General features: G+C 35.2%; 2 protein-coding genes and 1 long non-coding RNA gene across 3 annotated transcripts; 1 reads left to right on the top strand and 2 right to left on the bottom strand.

Annotated features, from left to right (window-relative positions):
* Positions 1-644: 644 nt before the first annotated feature.
* Positions 645-4008, bottom strand: CRB (chloroplast RNA binding protein). The gene is made up of 10 exons (XM_011093876.3): positions 3736-4008; positions 3221-3355; positions 3047-3133; positions 2871-2961; positions 2691-2745; positions 1894-1954; positions 1526-1747; positions 1270-1386; positions 1100-1189; positions 645-962 (listed from the first exon to the last, which is right to left on the bottom strand). Exons 1-10 carry the CDS (start codon positions 3841-3843, stop codon positions 783-785), a joined length of 1146 nt encoding a protein of 381 aa, XP_011092178.1. The 5' UTR covers positions 3844-4008; the 3' UTR covers positions 645-782.
* Positions 4009-5083: 1075 nt separating this feature from the next.
* LOC105172445 (golgi apparatus membrane protein-like protein ECHIDNA protein) lies at positions 5084-10246 on the bottom strand. Its single transcript, XM_011093875.3, has 6 exons — positions 10091-10246; positions 9207-9263; positions 8905-9108; positions 8734-8793; positions 8298-8424; positions 5084-5534 (listed from the first exon to the last, which is right to left on the bottom strand). Exons 1-6 carry the CDS (start codon positions 10103-10105, stop codon positions 5446-5448), a joined length of 552 nt encoding a protein of 183 aa, XP_011092177.1. The 5' UTR covers positions 10106-10246; the 3' UTR covers positions 5084-5445.
* Positions 10247-11707: 1461 nt separating this feature from the next.
* LOC110012684 (uncharacterized) lies at positions 11708-13351 on the top strand. The gene is made up of 2 exons (XR_002287892.2): positions 11708-12386; positions 12955-13351. It is a non-coding gene; the product is annotated as an uncharacterized LOC110012684 (long non-coding RNA).
* The last annotated feature ends 419 nt before the right edge of the window (positions 13352-13770 follow it).

Raw genomic sequence — 13770 nt, forward strand, 5'->3', positions numbered from 1 at the left:
AAGGGAGAGGTTAAATAATTATTTTTGGTAATCAATATTATTTGATAATATATAATTTTCTCGCCAATTTTATAGTTCATACTTCTTTAACCATGTCTTTTATATAATTAACAAAAAACCATTTTAATTTAAAATACATAAATATTTTAAATCTTACTAGCCGTTGTGAATTTAAGCACGTACACTTGAGAGAATGAGCCACTATTGTGGGTCTATATTATGTTGGCACATAACTTAAAAAGATCATATGTGATATTTTTGATAGACAATTATTTATTTTTTATTTTTCATTTATGTTTCCTAAGAATGAATACCTGTAAATATCTCTATAAACGGCTTATGATCCCAAAGGTATATGCCGACTTGTGATGACAATTGAAATCATTTTATGAATAACAATAAGTACTCTTGTAAGTAACTTATGATACTGAGTATGTTGTGATCTATGGGGGCCCCAAATTTGAAGGCGTCCTAATTTTTTCGTACCCAAAAAGAAAAAGGACGAAATACCCAAACCCTTAATGTTCGTGCTTGGTCATGTGGGCCCCACATGATCAGTCGCTGTGATCGCAACGACTCACCGAGTCAGAGGACCACCCAAGTACAACTCAAAACTGTTCTTCTTGTGCTTGTTCACAAGATCATTTTTGTAGGATAAAATTTTGTAATTTGGGTTTGAATGTTCTTACAGAAACTGTAAGAAAAAGTAAGAATAGCTCAAGAAGGAGACACAAAGAGAGGAGTTAGAAAATAGAAAACAAGAGAAAGAGACAACTAAGGACCTAGCTCTGGAGAACAAGACTCTTCCCAAGAATAATGTCATCAGTGGAGAAATCAGCTTCTTTCCTGAATGTCCCCCTTCCAAAGTCCAGGTTGTAAGAATCTGCAAGGCCTTCGACCAGGTCGAATTCTGGTTTCCACCCCAGCACGCTCTTTGCTTTCTCAACCGACGCAAAGAAATGCTGCATTCATTGCATGAGAAACATGAGTTTATAATATCTTATAAGATGTATGGAGCTTATAAGATTTTTTTCATTAATAAGTTTAACCAAACACCATCTAAGTAACGAGTACATGATGATATGCCTGTCTCATTTACCTGGTCACGGAAAGGGAATGGCTTTTTCTTGCCAAAATCGAACTCCTTGGGATTGTAATGAACAATCTCAGGCTCAGGGAATCCAGCAGCCTGTGAAATTACAACATAGTCAATCAACTATTACAAAACTCTTCTCTTTCCATAACATCCTATGTTTTGTTCGCAATTACCTTAGCACACGCTTTTGCTAATCCATCAAAGGTAACATATTTCTCTCCAGATATGTTGAACACTTCCCTGCTTGCCTTCTCGTTACCAAGAACCTTAATAAAAGCTGTTGCCAGATCCTGGAAAAAAAATTCGAGCAAACAACATAAACAAGACAATCCGAAACATAAGGCTATTTTAACTACATGGTATTACTCATTGTTCGTCCTAAAAAGGTTGATTTTCATTGTCTATTGATGCAATAAAATCTCGACCAACCTTCACATGACCAAGCTGAGTGACTTGCATGCCTGAGTTGGGAATTGGGATAGGGCGGCCTGCTTTCAGCCGGTGGAAGAACCACTCCTCGACAGGGTTGTAGTTCAACGGCCCGTAAATGTAGACTGGCCTAATAGACGTCCAGTTCACGCCCCGTGATTGCAACAAGCTCTCTGTCTCGAGCTTGCCTTTGTGTCGACTCTTGGGATCAACTGCGTCAATCTTCAATAAGGAAGAAATAGTTCAGATCAGATGCCGTCAAAGAGATGTAGTTAAATGCAACAAAGGATCATGTCCTCTTCACTAATACATCAATCTCCAAGAGAGTAGGCTCGTTCTGTGACATTGAGTGTGTTATTAATACTGACCTCAAAATGCGGTGGGTAATCAGATTTGAGGTAGACTCCAGCAGAGGAGCAGTATATGTACCTGGAATTCATTCGAAAAAAGCGAGTTAAGTGTCAAAAAGTTCCAACCATAAGGAAAAAAAGGGCTTCATTCATATTTGTTCAACTCAGTGCACTAGATTAAAAGGGTGTTTGAGTGAGCTTATAATTTTTTCAAAACATTTTATAAGATGTTTGAAAAGGTTTTGGTAAAAGTTTTTGCGAAGGAGATCATAAGATCTAAAAATAAGAAGTTAGGAGCTTACAAACTCTTTTAAGAAAAAGAATTTCCATCTTATTTTTAAAGTTTTAACAGACTCCTTCAGTTTGGTATTATTAATTGCAAAATTGCTATTAATAACATCTTATAAGCTCCATAGTCTAATATCAGCCAAATACTTTAAGAGCTTACCTTTAAAATAAGATGCGACATCTTATAAGTTCTAAAAACATGAATCTAGTCAAATACTCTCCAAGTATAAAGACGATGATAACACGAACATTTCCAGTTAAAGCCTCATAATGTAGCGTCATAATTTAAAGAGAATAGAACTGTATACCTTCCAAAAGTGTATACTTCATAACAAGTTATATTTGATCCTGTTTACAGTCTGTGGTTGTCCGATCTCTTATTGCTAAGACATTTCTCAGTTTGTCCGGAACTATTAGCATATTACCGTCAATTGAAACTAAAACCGAAAAAGCATGTACATATTTACTTCAGTTCAAACACACAGTTGCAATGGAACAACATGGGGAAAAACAGGTGCAGAGCTTACTGTTCTAGATTTGGTAAAGCTTCCAATATGGGTTCCACTTCAACTGCTTCACGTCCTGAGAATATAATCGAGCGTTTCATACAAGAATCCAACTTTTTCGCATAAAAGTAAGTCTTTGCACCATTAAAGGGAGCAGTGAGACAACAACATGAAACTGAGTGATTACATAAGGATACGAACCATTAATATCATAAACGACATCAAATCCTTCTGCGGCAAGACTGCTCTTCACAAACTCAAAGTCCTTTCTGTCTCCCTTCAAGTGCAAGATCTACGCAAGGAAAATACCGTCCAATTCATACTCTAACTATATCAAATAAAGGCATCTTTTATAAGCCTACGAGCTGCTAACGGACCTTGGAGGAAAAATCAGCAAAGTCAGCTTCTGATTCGCCTGGCAGTTGCTGAGCAATGGGTGCTTTTCCCCTGGTAAACAGGGTTACCTGCACTTATCCAAATACTCAGAATTTCTGGATACAAATTCAAGCATCAAGGCACCTCAAAATAACGGATTACTGTGACATTGGTACCTGATGGCCTTCTTTGACAAGAAGCCTAGACAAAAATATACCGATGAATCGAGTGCCTCCCATTATAAGAATCTTCTTGGTGCTCGATGCTGTAACACGCAACGCTCCTTTCGGCTGCCATAATTTCCTCTTGTACTGCCAAAAGAGTATTATTTAGCTCTACCACCAAGCAAAACTTTTGAGGCAAGCAGTTCATATGTACTCAATTACCAATTCCAACACATTATCAACTTATCCTCAGTAGATTAAGTTGAGTATTCATTTGCATAGAGAAGTATGATACTAATAGTTGATGTTGCTCAAAACTATACAACTATAGTCAAATAAACATTCACTCATTCAATTAAAATGTTCAAAGAACTTCCATAATCACTGGGTTCTCTACTTCAAATTAGTGCTTTATCTTTTATTTCACATCACATATACAAATCTCCAGACTGCACATAGAAATTGGACCAAGTCCAAGAACTTGCACAGTATGCGCACACCTGTGTGTGCATGATATGTATGTATACCTGAACTGAAGCAGTGAGTCTGGCGCCATTGAAGTCAGAGAGAGATGAGGAGAGGAGGATGGAGGTGGAAGAGGGCTGTTTGTGGTGCACAACCACCATGCTGGCCATGATTCTCTGCACCCAACACTAACAGCTCCTTTTCTTTGGAAGGAAAGAATTGAAGGGCTTTTGAGTCTGTCCATCAAATTCTTGCTTTAATCTGAATTTCGTGTGATTCTTACAATAGGGATAAGAGACTCTAACCACAACTTGCCCATATATCCACATCTCCTTAGCCTCTTGTTTCCAACTCTCACCATTGTAATTTCCACCTCCCATTTTCTTACTTTGTTGCGACTGTTTTGCCCTTCATAACTGGGGTCCCCCCACCCCATCCCCACACCACCTCCCACAAAAAAGAAAAAAAAAAAAGGAAGAACGGAAAAAATAAATAAGCTCTTGAAAATAGAAAAAGAAACGGTTTCTGTTTAGATAAATTAGATTGGCATCTTTTCAAATTAGATTTACATGTTCTTTTACAAAATTATAAAATATCCCAGTAAAGATGTCAGTGTATTGTATGTGAAGTTTATATATACATCTGTTGAAGGGTATTGATGTGATAAATATAAAGAGTATTTGTGTAAATTTTGAATATTAAATAATGGACATACTTATAATTTGCATTCTTTGTATATTTGAACTTATTCTTAAAAAGTGTAAATATAATTTATCATTCTTTTTTGTATTAAATTTCAGTTCCAAAATTTGGCACTTTGTCTTTGAAACTGAGTTGATGATGGAGACAATTACACTAACTTTGGGAAGTAAATTCATGGGTTAATTCAATTTTATCGCGTTTCAAACACTGAAGACAAAAATGATAAATGCGATGCTTGAACCTTTAAAAACAAAACCCCCAAAGAAAATGCTTACTATCTCCTTCACCTGCCCCTTTTTTTGTTGGGGGGGGGGGGGGGGGGGGGGGGCTGTACGTATTGTTATTCTCATAAAATAGTTCTCTTACATTGAATCCTAAGTTCTTGGTTCAGTTTATCTTTCTTTATCAACATGACCAAAATATTAATTGAACTCCTTTACTTGCAATTCATGTAATAAATTTTAGTATAGCAAATTGTTGTATAGTCATTGAACTCACTCTTACTGCCACGATATTACACCTTTATCTGAAAGCATGCTCAAAGAGTTTGTGACAGTACTTGTCCAAAGAGTATAATCACAACTACTGGACTTTTCTATTGCTGCTGTTGTCATCGCAAAAATTTCCTGAACATCATTTCCATATTGCAAAAAGAATACTTGCAACATCTTGTCACCAAAAATGCCAAAAAGGACCAATAGAAAGAAGTTTAAACAAACTAAAACAGAACCAATAAAAGCAAGCTGGTAGTAATTACAATTTGGTACATTTCCCCACAATCTTTAGCAAGGTGGAAGACTAAAAGCAAAATATGAGATCGAAATAATGAAAAAACCAAAATTAATTGTATTTCCTAACAATGTCGTGAAGAAAAGAGAATCTACTTCTCATGTATTACAAGGCCTCCACAGATCAACATATTACATAGACCTTCCGTGTTGTATACATCTCCCTACAAGAATGCATAAGCAATACCTCTACATTGACAGATACATTGATCATTTAGGTAAAAGAACACTGATTCTTAAGGATCCCAGGCTGCTTTCCTCCAGTCTACACGTAATAATCATTCAAACAGCAGTAAATGCAGATTGAATGGAAGATGTGAAGCGAGAAGCAATGGTCTGGGTGGCAAATGCTTGAAGCTGCTTCTTAGCATCTGAGAGAAAGACCAACATTATTCATCAAGGGGATAAACCACACCAATAAAAGAAGTTGTCTCCTAGTATAAATTGCAGATTTATATTTTGCAAGGTCTTTTATGTGTCTGGAAATACATGAAAATCAAAGGAGAGAATGGAAAAGTCTTCAAAAGTAAGCAAAAAATATATGGTATCAGCATTGTCAGAGCAGATATAGCAGTGTGGAAGTTTTAGAAATGTTTGCCAATAAATTTCTTAAACTTTTCTAGATGCTAGTATGTTTTATGCAGATACTTCAGAAGGACAATGCAATGAGAAGGAAAAATGTAAATCCATCAAAAAGAGTAGTCAAATTAGAAGTATACCATATGAATTTTGCACATAACTTCTACTGAAACTAGTTATATTATATTTGAAACTCGTCAATTTGGTGCTCAAAATTTGCTACTATTATGTAACAGGCAACAGCAACTCCTAATGTATACATGTGCTGCTATTCATGAAACTGAATCATACAACAGTTCAACAATAGACCATTTGGCTCAACTTGACCTACAATACATGGGAACTTGTGGATATAATGTTTGGTTATACTTTATCTCAATCCCCATAGATGCCAAACTAGGACAAAATGTACTTGAAATGTAGGCATGGTTCTAACCTCAACATAAAAAATAACTTCACTTGACTCCCAATTAATTTTGAATAAGAAATATAATCTCCTCCTTAAAGTTACTTTTGGCATCTGTTTGTTACATGTGATGCATGCAAAAGTATTGATATAATAGAGAACTTAACAGTAAAAGTATGACAACATATGTTGTTTATTAACTTGATATCATTGCATTTTTATTTTTCAATTTTATGCATTTATTTTAGGATAAATTATATTTTTCCATCTGAACTATGCCTGTTTTTACACTTTGCTACCAAAACTATTTTTTGTGTCAACTTACCATGTCAACTTTGCGAAGTTTGTACTTTGCCATATATGACCATTTTTTTGTTGATTTTTCTATTGAAAAAATATCACATGATGTGTATATGGGAAAAAAATCACATTAGATAACTCTTAAATATCACATGTGGACTACATAAGATGTTTTTTCGACAAAAAATATGGTTGAAGAATAGTTATAAATGGCAAAGTGCAAAATTTCGTAAAGTTGAGATAATTAGTTGACACAAGAAAAAAATTTAGATGCCAAAATCTAAAAAAAGTCATAGTTCGGAAGGCAACATGTAATTAACCCTTTATTTTAATAGAGCTCCAGTCACAACATCCAAAATAGAGTCCTACCACTAGTGACTTATTGGAATTGATATGTTCAACTATAAAATATATTACTTTATAAAAATTAATGCATGAGACATAATTTGATTTAACAAATATTTAAAAAACTATAAAAATAAATGAGAAAAGACAACAATTAACACAAAATGATTTAGTAAAATGTATTTTCTGCCTTGGTCACTCTCCCAATAAAACCAATACTCATTTGACAAAAGATAAAAAGAAATAAATAAGCATAAGCAGAAAAATGAAACACTGTAGAAAGATCTATTAAAGTTGCTCTCATGTTTTGTTTCCATTTCCATTAACAACTATAAGTGTGTTCTCTTACAAATTATCATTTTTATCACTCATAAACTTGCAACATGTCATAAAATTAGTAAATTTTTAATTATACTGAATACTTTAATTCTTTTTATAGTTTTAAGGTACAATTTAAATAATCTCTTTTTTTTTTGGTAACTACAATTTAGATAAACTCATATTAAAAATTGCGAAATATGTTCTCTAAATTATTTTGCAGTATTGTAAATCACTATTCAAATCTGTGGACCAAGTGAATCGATTTTTATTGAAAAGAATTCCTTAAAACTCCAAGTTATTAAGTAAATTAATTGAATGAACAAGTAGACAAAGAAATTGATCCATGCATAAGGTCTTGCTTATTTTCTTAAGCTTTTATTTTTTTCATAGAATTTTCAGCATATTGAATAATTTTCAACATAGAATCACTTACTGTAGAAACATATCAATTGGAGCATATAGTTTACCTCTTTACTTCTACTTTTTATTTTGTCAAATACATGGATTTAACATCTTTTTAGCTATGCTATAGAATCAACTGTTTTTCCTCCTCAATATTAAAAATAGGATAATTAGTGAGATTAATAATGTATTCATAGTAATCAGGATTAGTAATGCTGCAAATGAATTTAGAAAATATAATGAACTTACAAAAATCTTATCAAGTCCAAGCTCAACATTTTACTCTTTATTGCCATTAAGAAAACACTATCAGGAATAATTTAAGTCAAACCAAAAATTAAAAAAACAAACGTAATTTTATATAGATAAAGATATAGGGAGATAATTAGATAGAAATAAACAATGAATGTGGAATGCAATTCACTAATTGTAGGAATAGTGATCCATTTGAAACCACTGAGTATTAACTTAAGCCTCCACAAATCAGAGAACCTTGTAAGTGTCAATGGTGCAAAAGTGGCAGTGGTATGATATATACTAGCACCATTGAGCTATTAAAATATTCATTAACATATTCTGAGAAGTTGTGGAGTGCAAATCCATTAGACTACAAAAACTACACTAAGGCTCTTAAAAGCAGGTGGTCAGATCTGATTTTTGTTGTGAGAAATGTAATACTTTATCTTGAGAAAGCCATATTTATACCCCCTTAAAGTTCACCCAACTGCTGCCAAAACCGAAAAAAGAATCTGTAGCTTGAGATATCAGTCAGTCTACATACCTTTGCGGCACTTAGTAAAGCCAATAATATTGGCTATACTGAGGGTCAAACATACACCAACAACAAGAAGATAATCAGCTTGTAACCTGATGAGAGAGAATATAGCAAAAACCACCCACACAACAGCCTACAAACAAAACACAAAATTTAGCTGAATCTCAAGGCAACAAATTGAAAAAGGCTTCAAAAGGCATCCATATTTAATTTTTTTTAACCAAATAACTATATGCAGGCAAAAAGATGCTTGTTGATGTCCACAATGACAGAAATTAGCAGTTAATTCTTGCTTCTCAGAAAAACTAACCACCTATAAAGTATAAACCAAGTATTTACTTAGTCCTTATTAATGTCTTTGCATATGTCCTCCATCTTGCTCACTTGAATGTTAAATATACAAGTCTAAAAGATAGTTTATTCCAAGAAATTGTTTACTTACTGTAAGGTACAAGGTCCACCAGAACAGCCATGAATCTTTCTTGTTCATTCGAGCCAGTGACTGAAGATGAGGGGTAGGATGGATAAAACACAATGGCACATCAGCAGAATAGTCAATATTTACAGTCATGAAGCTAAAACCATGTATAAATGCATGCCAAAATCTCCTCACCTCTTGGTCAAGACATTCAAATCTCCACACACTCTCACCATCTTCATTTATCTCATTCCACCACCTAAGACCTACCAAGATGCGTCCACTTACATTCTTGACCACCCAAAAATCAAGGGCAGCTAGAAGCACAGTTACCACAAAGATGATGACAAAATTTGATATGAAGAGAGCTGAAAGAATATAAAATGCCAGGGCAGCAGCCTGTTAAATAGAAAACAAAGACATAATGTTAAAAATATTTACAGATTACTAAACAAATAACCAAAGTATCAGTAAAGACAGAAAAACATGCGTCTTACCTTGAAAAACACATGGAAGAAGCATATCTTTGGATGAGCATAATTCTCTCCTGGAGGCTACAGTTAGAAATTAGTCTGAGGTAAGGCCCATTAATGAATGCATTCTTGTAACATTAAAGTTCATGGTCGAAATTGCTTTTAAAACTTTTAGATTCTGAAATGCTTGTAAAAAATTGCATGTCATCATGTTCCAGAGAATACCCGTAAGGAAATCACAAACCTTTTTGCAGTCTCACTAAAAATCATTTCTAGACATCTTCATAAGTATTTCGAACATTTTCACATCCCATTTCTATGGACTTCAATTTTCCACTCAGAATTTACAGAGAACAAGTTCAACACAAATATTGATACAAAAACAAGAAAGCCTAAACTCAGTTTCCGAAAGTTTTCCAACATCCAATATCTCTGCTTCTCAGAAGATTCAAATCAGAATAAAAAAAGAAAAGGAGGAAAGGAATTATCACTAGAAAGATATAATGAATTTGCGCCACCTCCTCAACAAGGCTATTCGATGCATTCATGTATAAGAATCAATCAGGTGAACAACTAGCATTTTCACCAACCTGGAAGAACGAGCTACCCCAATATCTAGCGTATCAAAATCCTAAAAGTACCATATAAACCAATTGAAATTCTTCAACATGAAGCCAAAGGCGATCCTTGGGGATTTTCATTTCTGCCAACATAGGGCCTATCAAATCGGATCTCTTAATAGAAATATCATACAAAAACTGAAGTCAATCAACAGATCTACAATGCGAACGAGCTCTCAATAACATCATAACCAATACGAATAATCGAGAATAAAAATCAGTCATACATGTATCAGATAACAGCGTCGAATTCCATGAAAAAAGTAAAGAAGATTACGAAAAACTTACTGGATTCAGATCCATTTTAGGGAATTATATTCGATAGCTCCTCCAAATCAGCTCCTTGAAGCGTTATTACTGCTTGATACTTCTCTCGGGTTTTGCTGAAGAACACAACGATTTTAGTTCTCGTTATTCAAAGTACGAAGTATCGAGGCTGAATTGCTAATACATCCTTGCATATTCTGAATATTATGAAATTCCCCCAAAATATTTTTTTCTGGTTCTAACGGCCCTTAATTGTAAATTTTCTTCCTGAATTTGTATTATATTAAATTTATAGTCCCTATGTGCTTAATATTAAAACTTAATTTTAGTTCATATTATTGTTTTTAACTTTTAGGAATATTTAGGTAGTAGTTTTTAATTCAAGATTTTCTTCAATTAAGCCTGGCTTATAAGAAACCTCATACTCGGACCATCGTTGATAACATAAAAACAAAAAAAAATATTCTTTTCAAGAATCTTAAGAAAAAAAAAATGCCTCGAAGGCACTTGCAATCTAACTGGACAAAAAATAATGTTTATATATTTTTCCTAATTTAAAGCGAGTATGGAAACCTGCTACCCTCATTCACCAAAAGCCCCAACTCCTCCAACTAATAACAAAAACCTTCAAGTACATAGGGAGTTGGGAGTATGTTGATGGAGACACATGTCCAACCTCCCAAACCCACCCTCCCCCCTATAACATCAACCGATCGAGAATGTGCTCGTGCAGAACTTTCGATTCACCCCATGCAGTGCTACAACATGACTCTTCCCGAGATGCTCATACTCAGACTCGAACCCCATAGTCCCCAAGGCCACTAATATGTTAAAATCAAAATTTAACTCCATAGATAAGGGAAGTCATTTTGGAACCCACAATTCTTTGTCCACTTTCTTTATAATTTCGTCTCCTTTAAGTATGCCTTGCATGGCTTGAATTCCATCTCAGTCCAAAATGGGAAGGGATGACGAACCCATGTCTCCCACAGCCATATGGAGTCACTAAAACATCAGGGTGTTTATCACCTCCAAGCGAGCCCTCTTGGGCACCATGGTCACAACACGAAGATAAGACCTTAGGGTGGCCACTAAATGACAATAAGGCACCTACAAACTCTGAAGTTGACCTAAAGACAACCCTAAATACTATCTACCTCAAAGTGATCTTGAGAATGGCCCTCCTTGAGAAGAGTTGCCTTAAGGCCGTTCATCTCGAAATCACTTCAAAGCACATTTGAGAGCAGTCTTTAGCATAGGCTCACACCTTAAGGCTAGGTGCCTAGGAATTATTCATACCAACATGGCAAATACGACCCGCATTTGAGAGCTGACTATGAGGCCGACCACTAAGAAGTCCACCCACCCAAGACGTTCCTCTTTGGAGAAAAGATGAGTATCTTCCCTTCGCAAATTTGTGAGTAAAAGTATCACAATAAACAAACAAATAAGATGAAGAATAAACCTGTAAAATAATAATGGCCCAAACCAAGAATGGCCTGGGCCCAAAAACACACTGGACAACTTTAATCACTAAAGGCCCAATGGGCCATCTGATCCACCAACTCGGCCCACCAGGTTTGACCCAACTGCTGCCATATTAAGACCCTCACTCTCTCTTTCTCTCGACATAACCCTAACCTTAATTTTCCCCCTACGCCGACTGTCTCTCTCCCTTCCTATCTCTGTCTCCCCCCTTCTTCCTCGTTTTCCCCTTTGACGGTTCCTTCTCCGATGGTTGTTACCAGCCATTTAATGGCCAGCCTCTTTAAATGGCTGGTGCTAAAATGATTTGGGGGATAACAGACGAAATCCTCCATCTTCTTCTTTCTCCCTTTCTTTAAAACCTTAACCAATTCTTCATGCTCTAAATCTGAAGGCACTAGGTTAACCAATAGCCTTAGTGGCCTAGCCTTGGTAGCTATGTGAAAAAGCCTTAGTGGCATTCTTTTGGTGGTTCTGTGAAAAAGCCTTCGTGACTAAGCTTTGGTGGCTCTGTGATTTTAAGCAACCGTGTGTTTAAGGGTTGTTGGCCTTTGGCCTTTGTGACTACTGGATCTAGGCTATCTGAGCCTTAATCTCTATTATTTGTTACATGCATTATCTGTCTTTGATTTTGCAGTTCTTAGGGTTAAGCATTATTTTATTCTGTATATTTGTGAGGCTTGTAATTATTTTGTATAAGGATTTCTTCAACCCAGAAGGTCTGTAATAATTTTAAATTTCTGTATTATTCATTGGAGTTGGTGATCGATTCACATCCAATAGTGGTACCAGAGCTCTAGGTTAAGTCTCCGGCTCATTCTCCACAAAAACGGTAATATTGTTCTTATCCCTACTCCAGTACTTTATCATTCTTTATATTTAAACCCTTGCCCGAAAAACCTTACTACTGTCCTCACCTGTCCGGGCTCTTGAAGCCGTTGGGTATATATTTAAAATGTAACAGCAGGAAAACAGTTTCGATTTTAGGTTAAAAAAACTTGAAATCTAAAACTGAGAGTTTAGTATTTAAAATCAGAATTTATATTTTCAACTATTAAATATAAATCTAGATGTTTTTACTGTAAAAAGATATATCTTGAGATTGAGACATTTGCCCCGACGCCCATCGCTCGAAGTCGGAGGTAGGGCGATACGCGTATGGGGCACCCCCATATTTACTCTAGTCTCCATAACACTTCAAATATAAATTTGAACTTGAACTTAATGCTCCATGAGTTATAATGACCTTATTGTTTTAGCTTTAATAACACCTAATTTGAGCTTATATATGGAATAGAAAGCCAAACGAAAAGCAAATTTCAATAGCCAACCCTAGAATAATTACAACAAGTGTTATTGCATTATGTTTTAAAATTTGTTTTGTATGTTCTTAATGGCAGTTGTAAATTTTGTTGAGGAGTTGCAAGGCATACAAGTTGATACACTACCTAGCTAGCAGAAAGTCAGTGACTGGGCCTTTGCCTCTTAGACAATGAAGGGTGAACAACAACAGAAGAAAAACTGAAGCTGGTGCTGTAGCAGGTCCACCTCACAAGAAGTCCAAGTTGTGGGTTCTAACCCAACAAACAACGTCCAATATCATTACAAAACCAACTGAGAAGAATCTGGATCAGAATTATTACTATCAACTACCTCCAACAGTAGTGGACATGGTCGCTTTTGAGTGTTCTTTTAATGTCTTTTGAACATGTACAATCTTGGATTGTCTTGTTAAATTATGCATATGTACAATCTTGGATTGCAAAAAACAGTAGAAATTCCAGTTTTTTGTTGCTATTTAATTTGTTTTTAATTTCTCAAATGCTTCATTCTAGCTTGCTTACTGAAACCAAATGTTTGCACTGACTTGTTTCCACTCATATGCACGCCATTCTTTTCTTTTCCTCCCTATAATATCTGACCTTAGTTTTTTCTTTTTTCTTTTTTTCCCATGAAATCAGCACTGCTTGCCCTCTTATACCCCTTACAGAAATCAAATAAGTAAACAAGATGAAATCTTTGTTGCATAAAGTCGGTTTTCATTACTGATCAAATACAGACAACATCTCATCTTTGAAACCCTTTATTTTTTTTCTTTTCTCTACTCTGATTTCCAAAATGGAATGAAATGAATTGAATACATGAACATGAAGCCCTGTTGTCAGAATCTCGTTGCAGGATCCTCCATTTTTTCCTTCACCAAACCAACAGAGCCC

This window comes from Sesamum indicum, linkage group LG10, assembly GCF_026168435.1.
Source record: "Sesamum indicum cultivar Baizhima isolate 11 linkage group LG10, ASM2616843v1, whole genome shotgun sequence".
Taxonomy (NCBI): Eukaryota; Viridiplantae; Streptophyta; class Magnoliopsida; order Lamiales; family Pedaliaceae; genus Sesamum; species Sesamum indicum.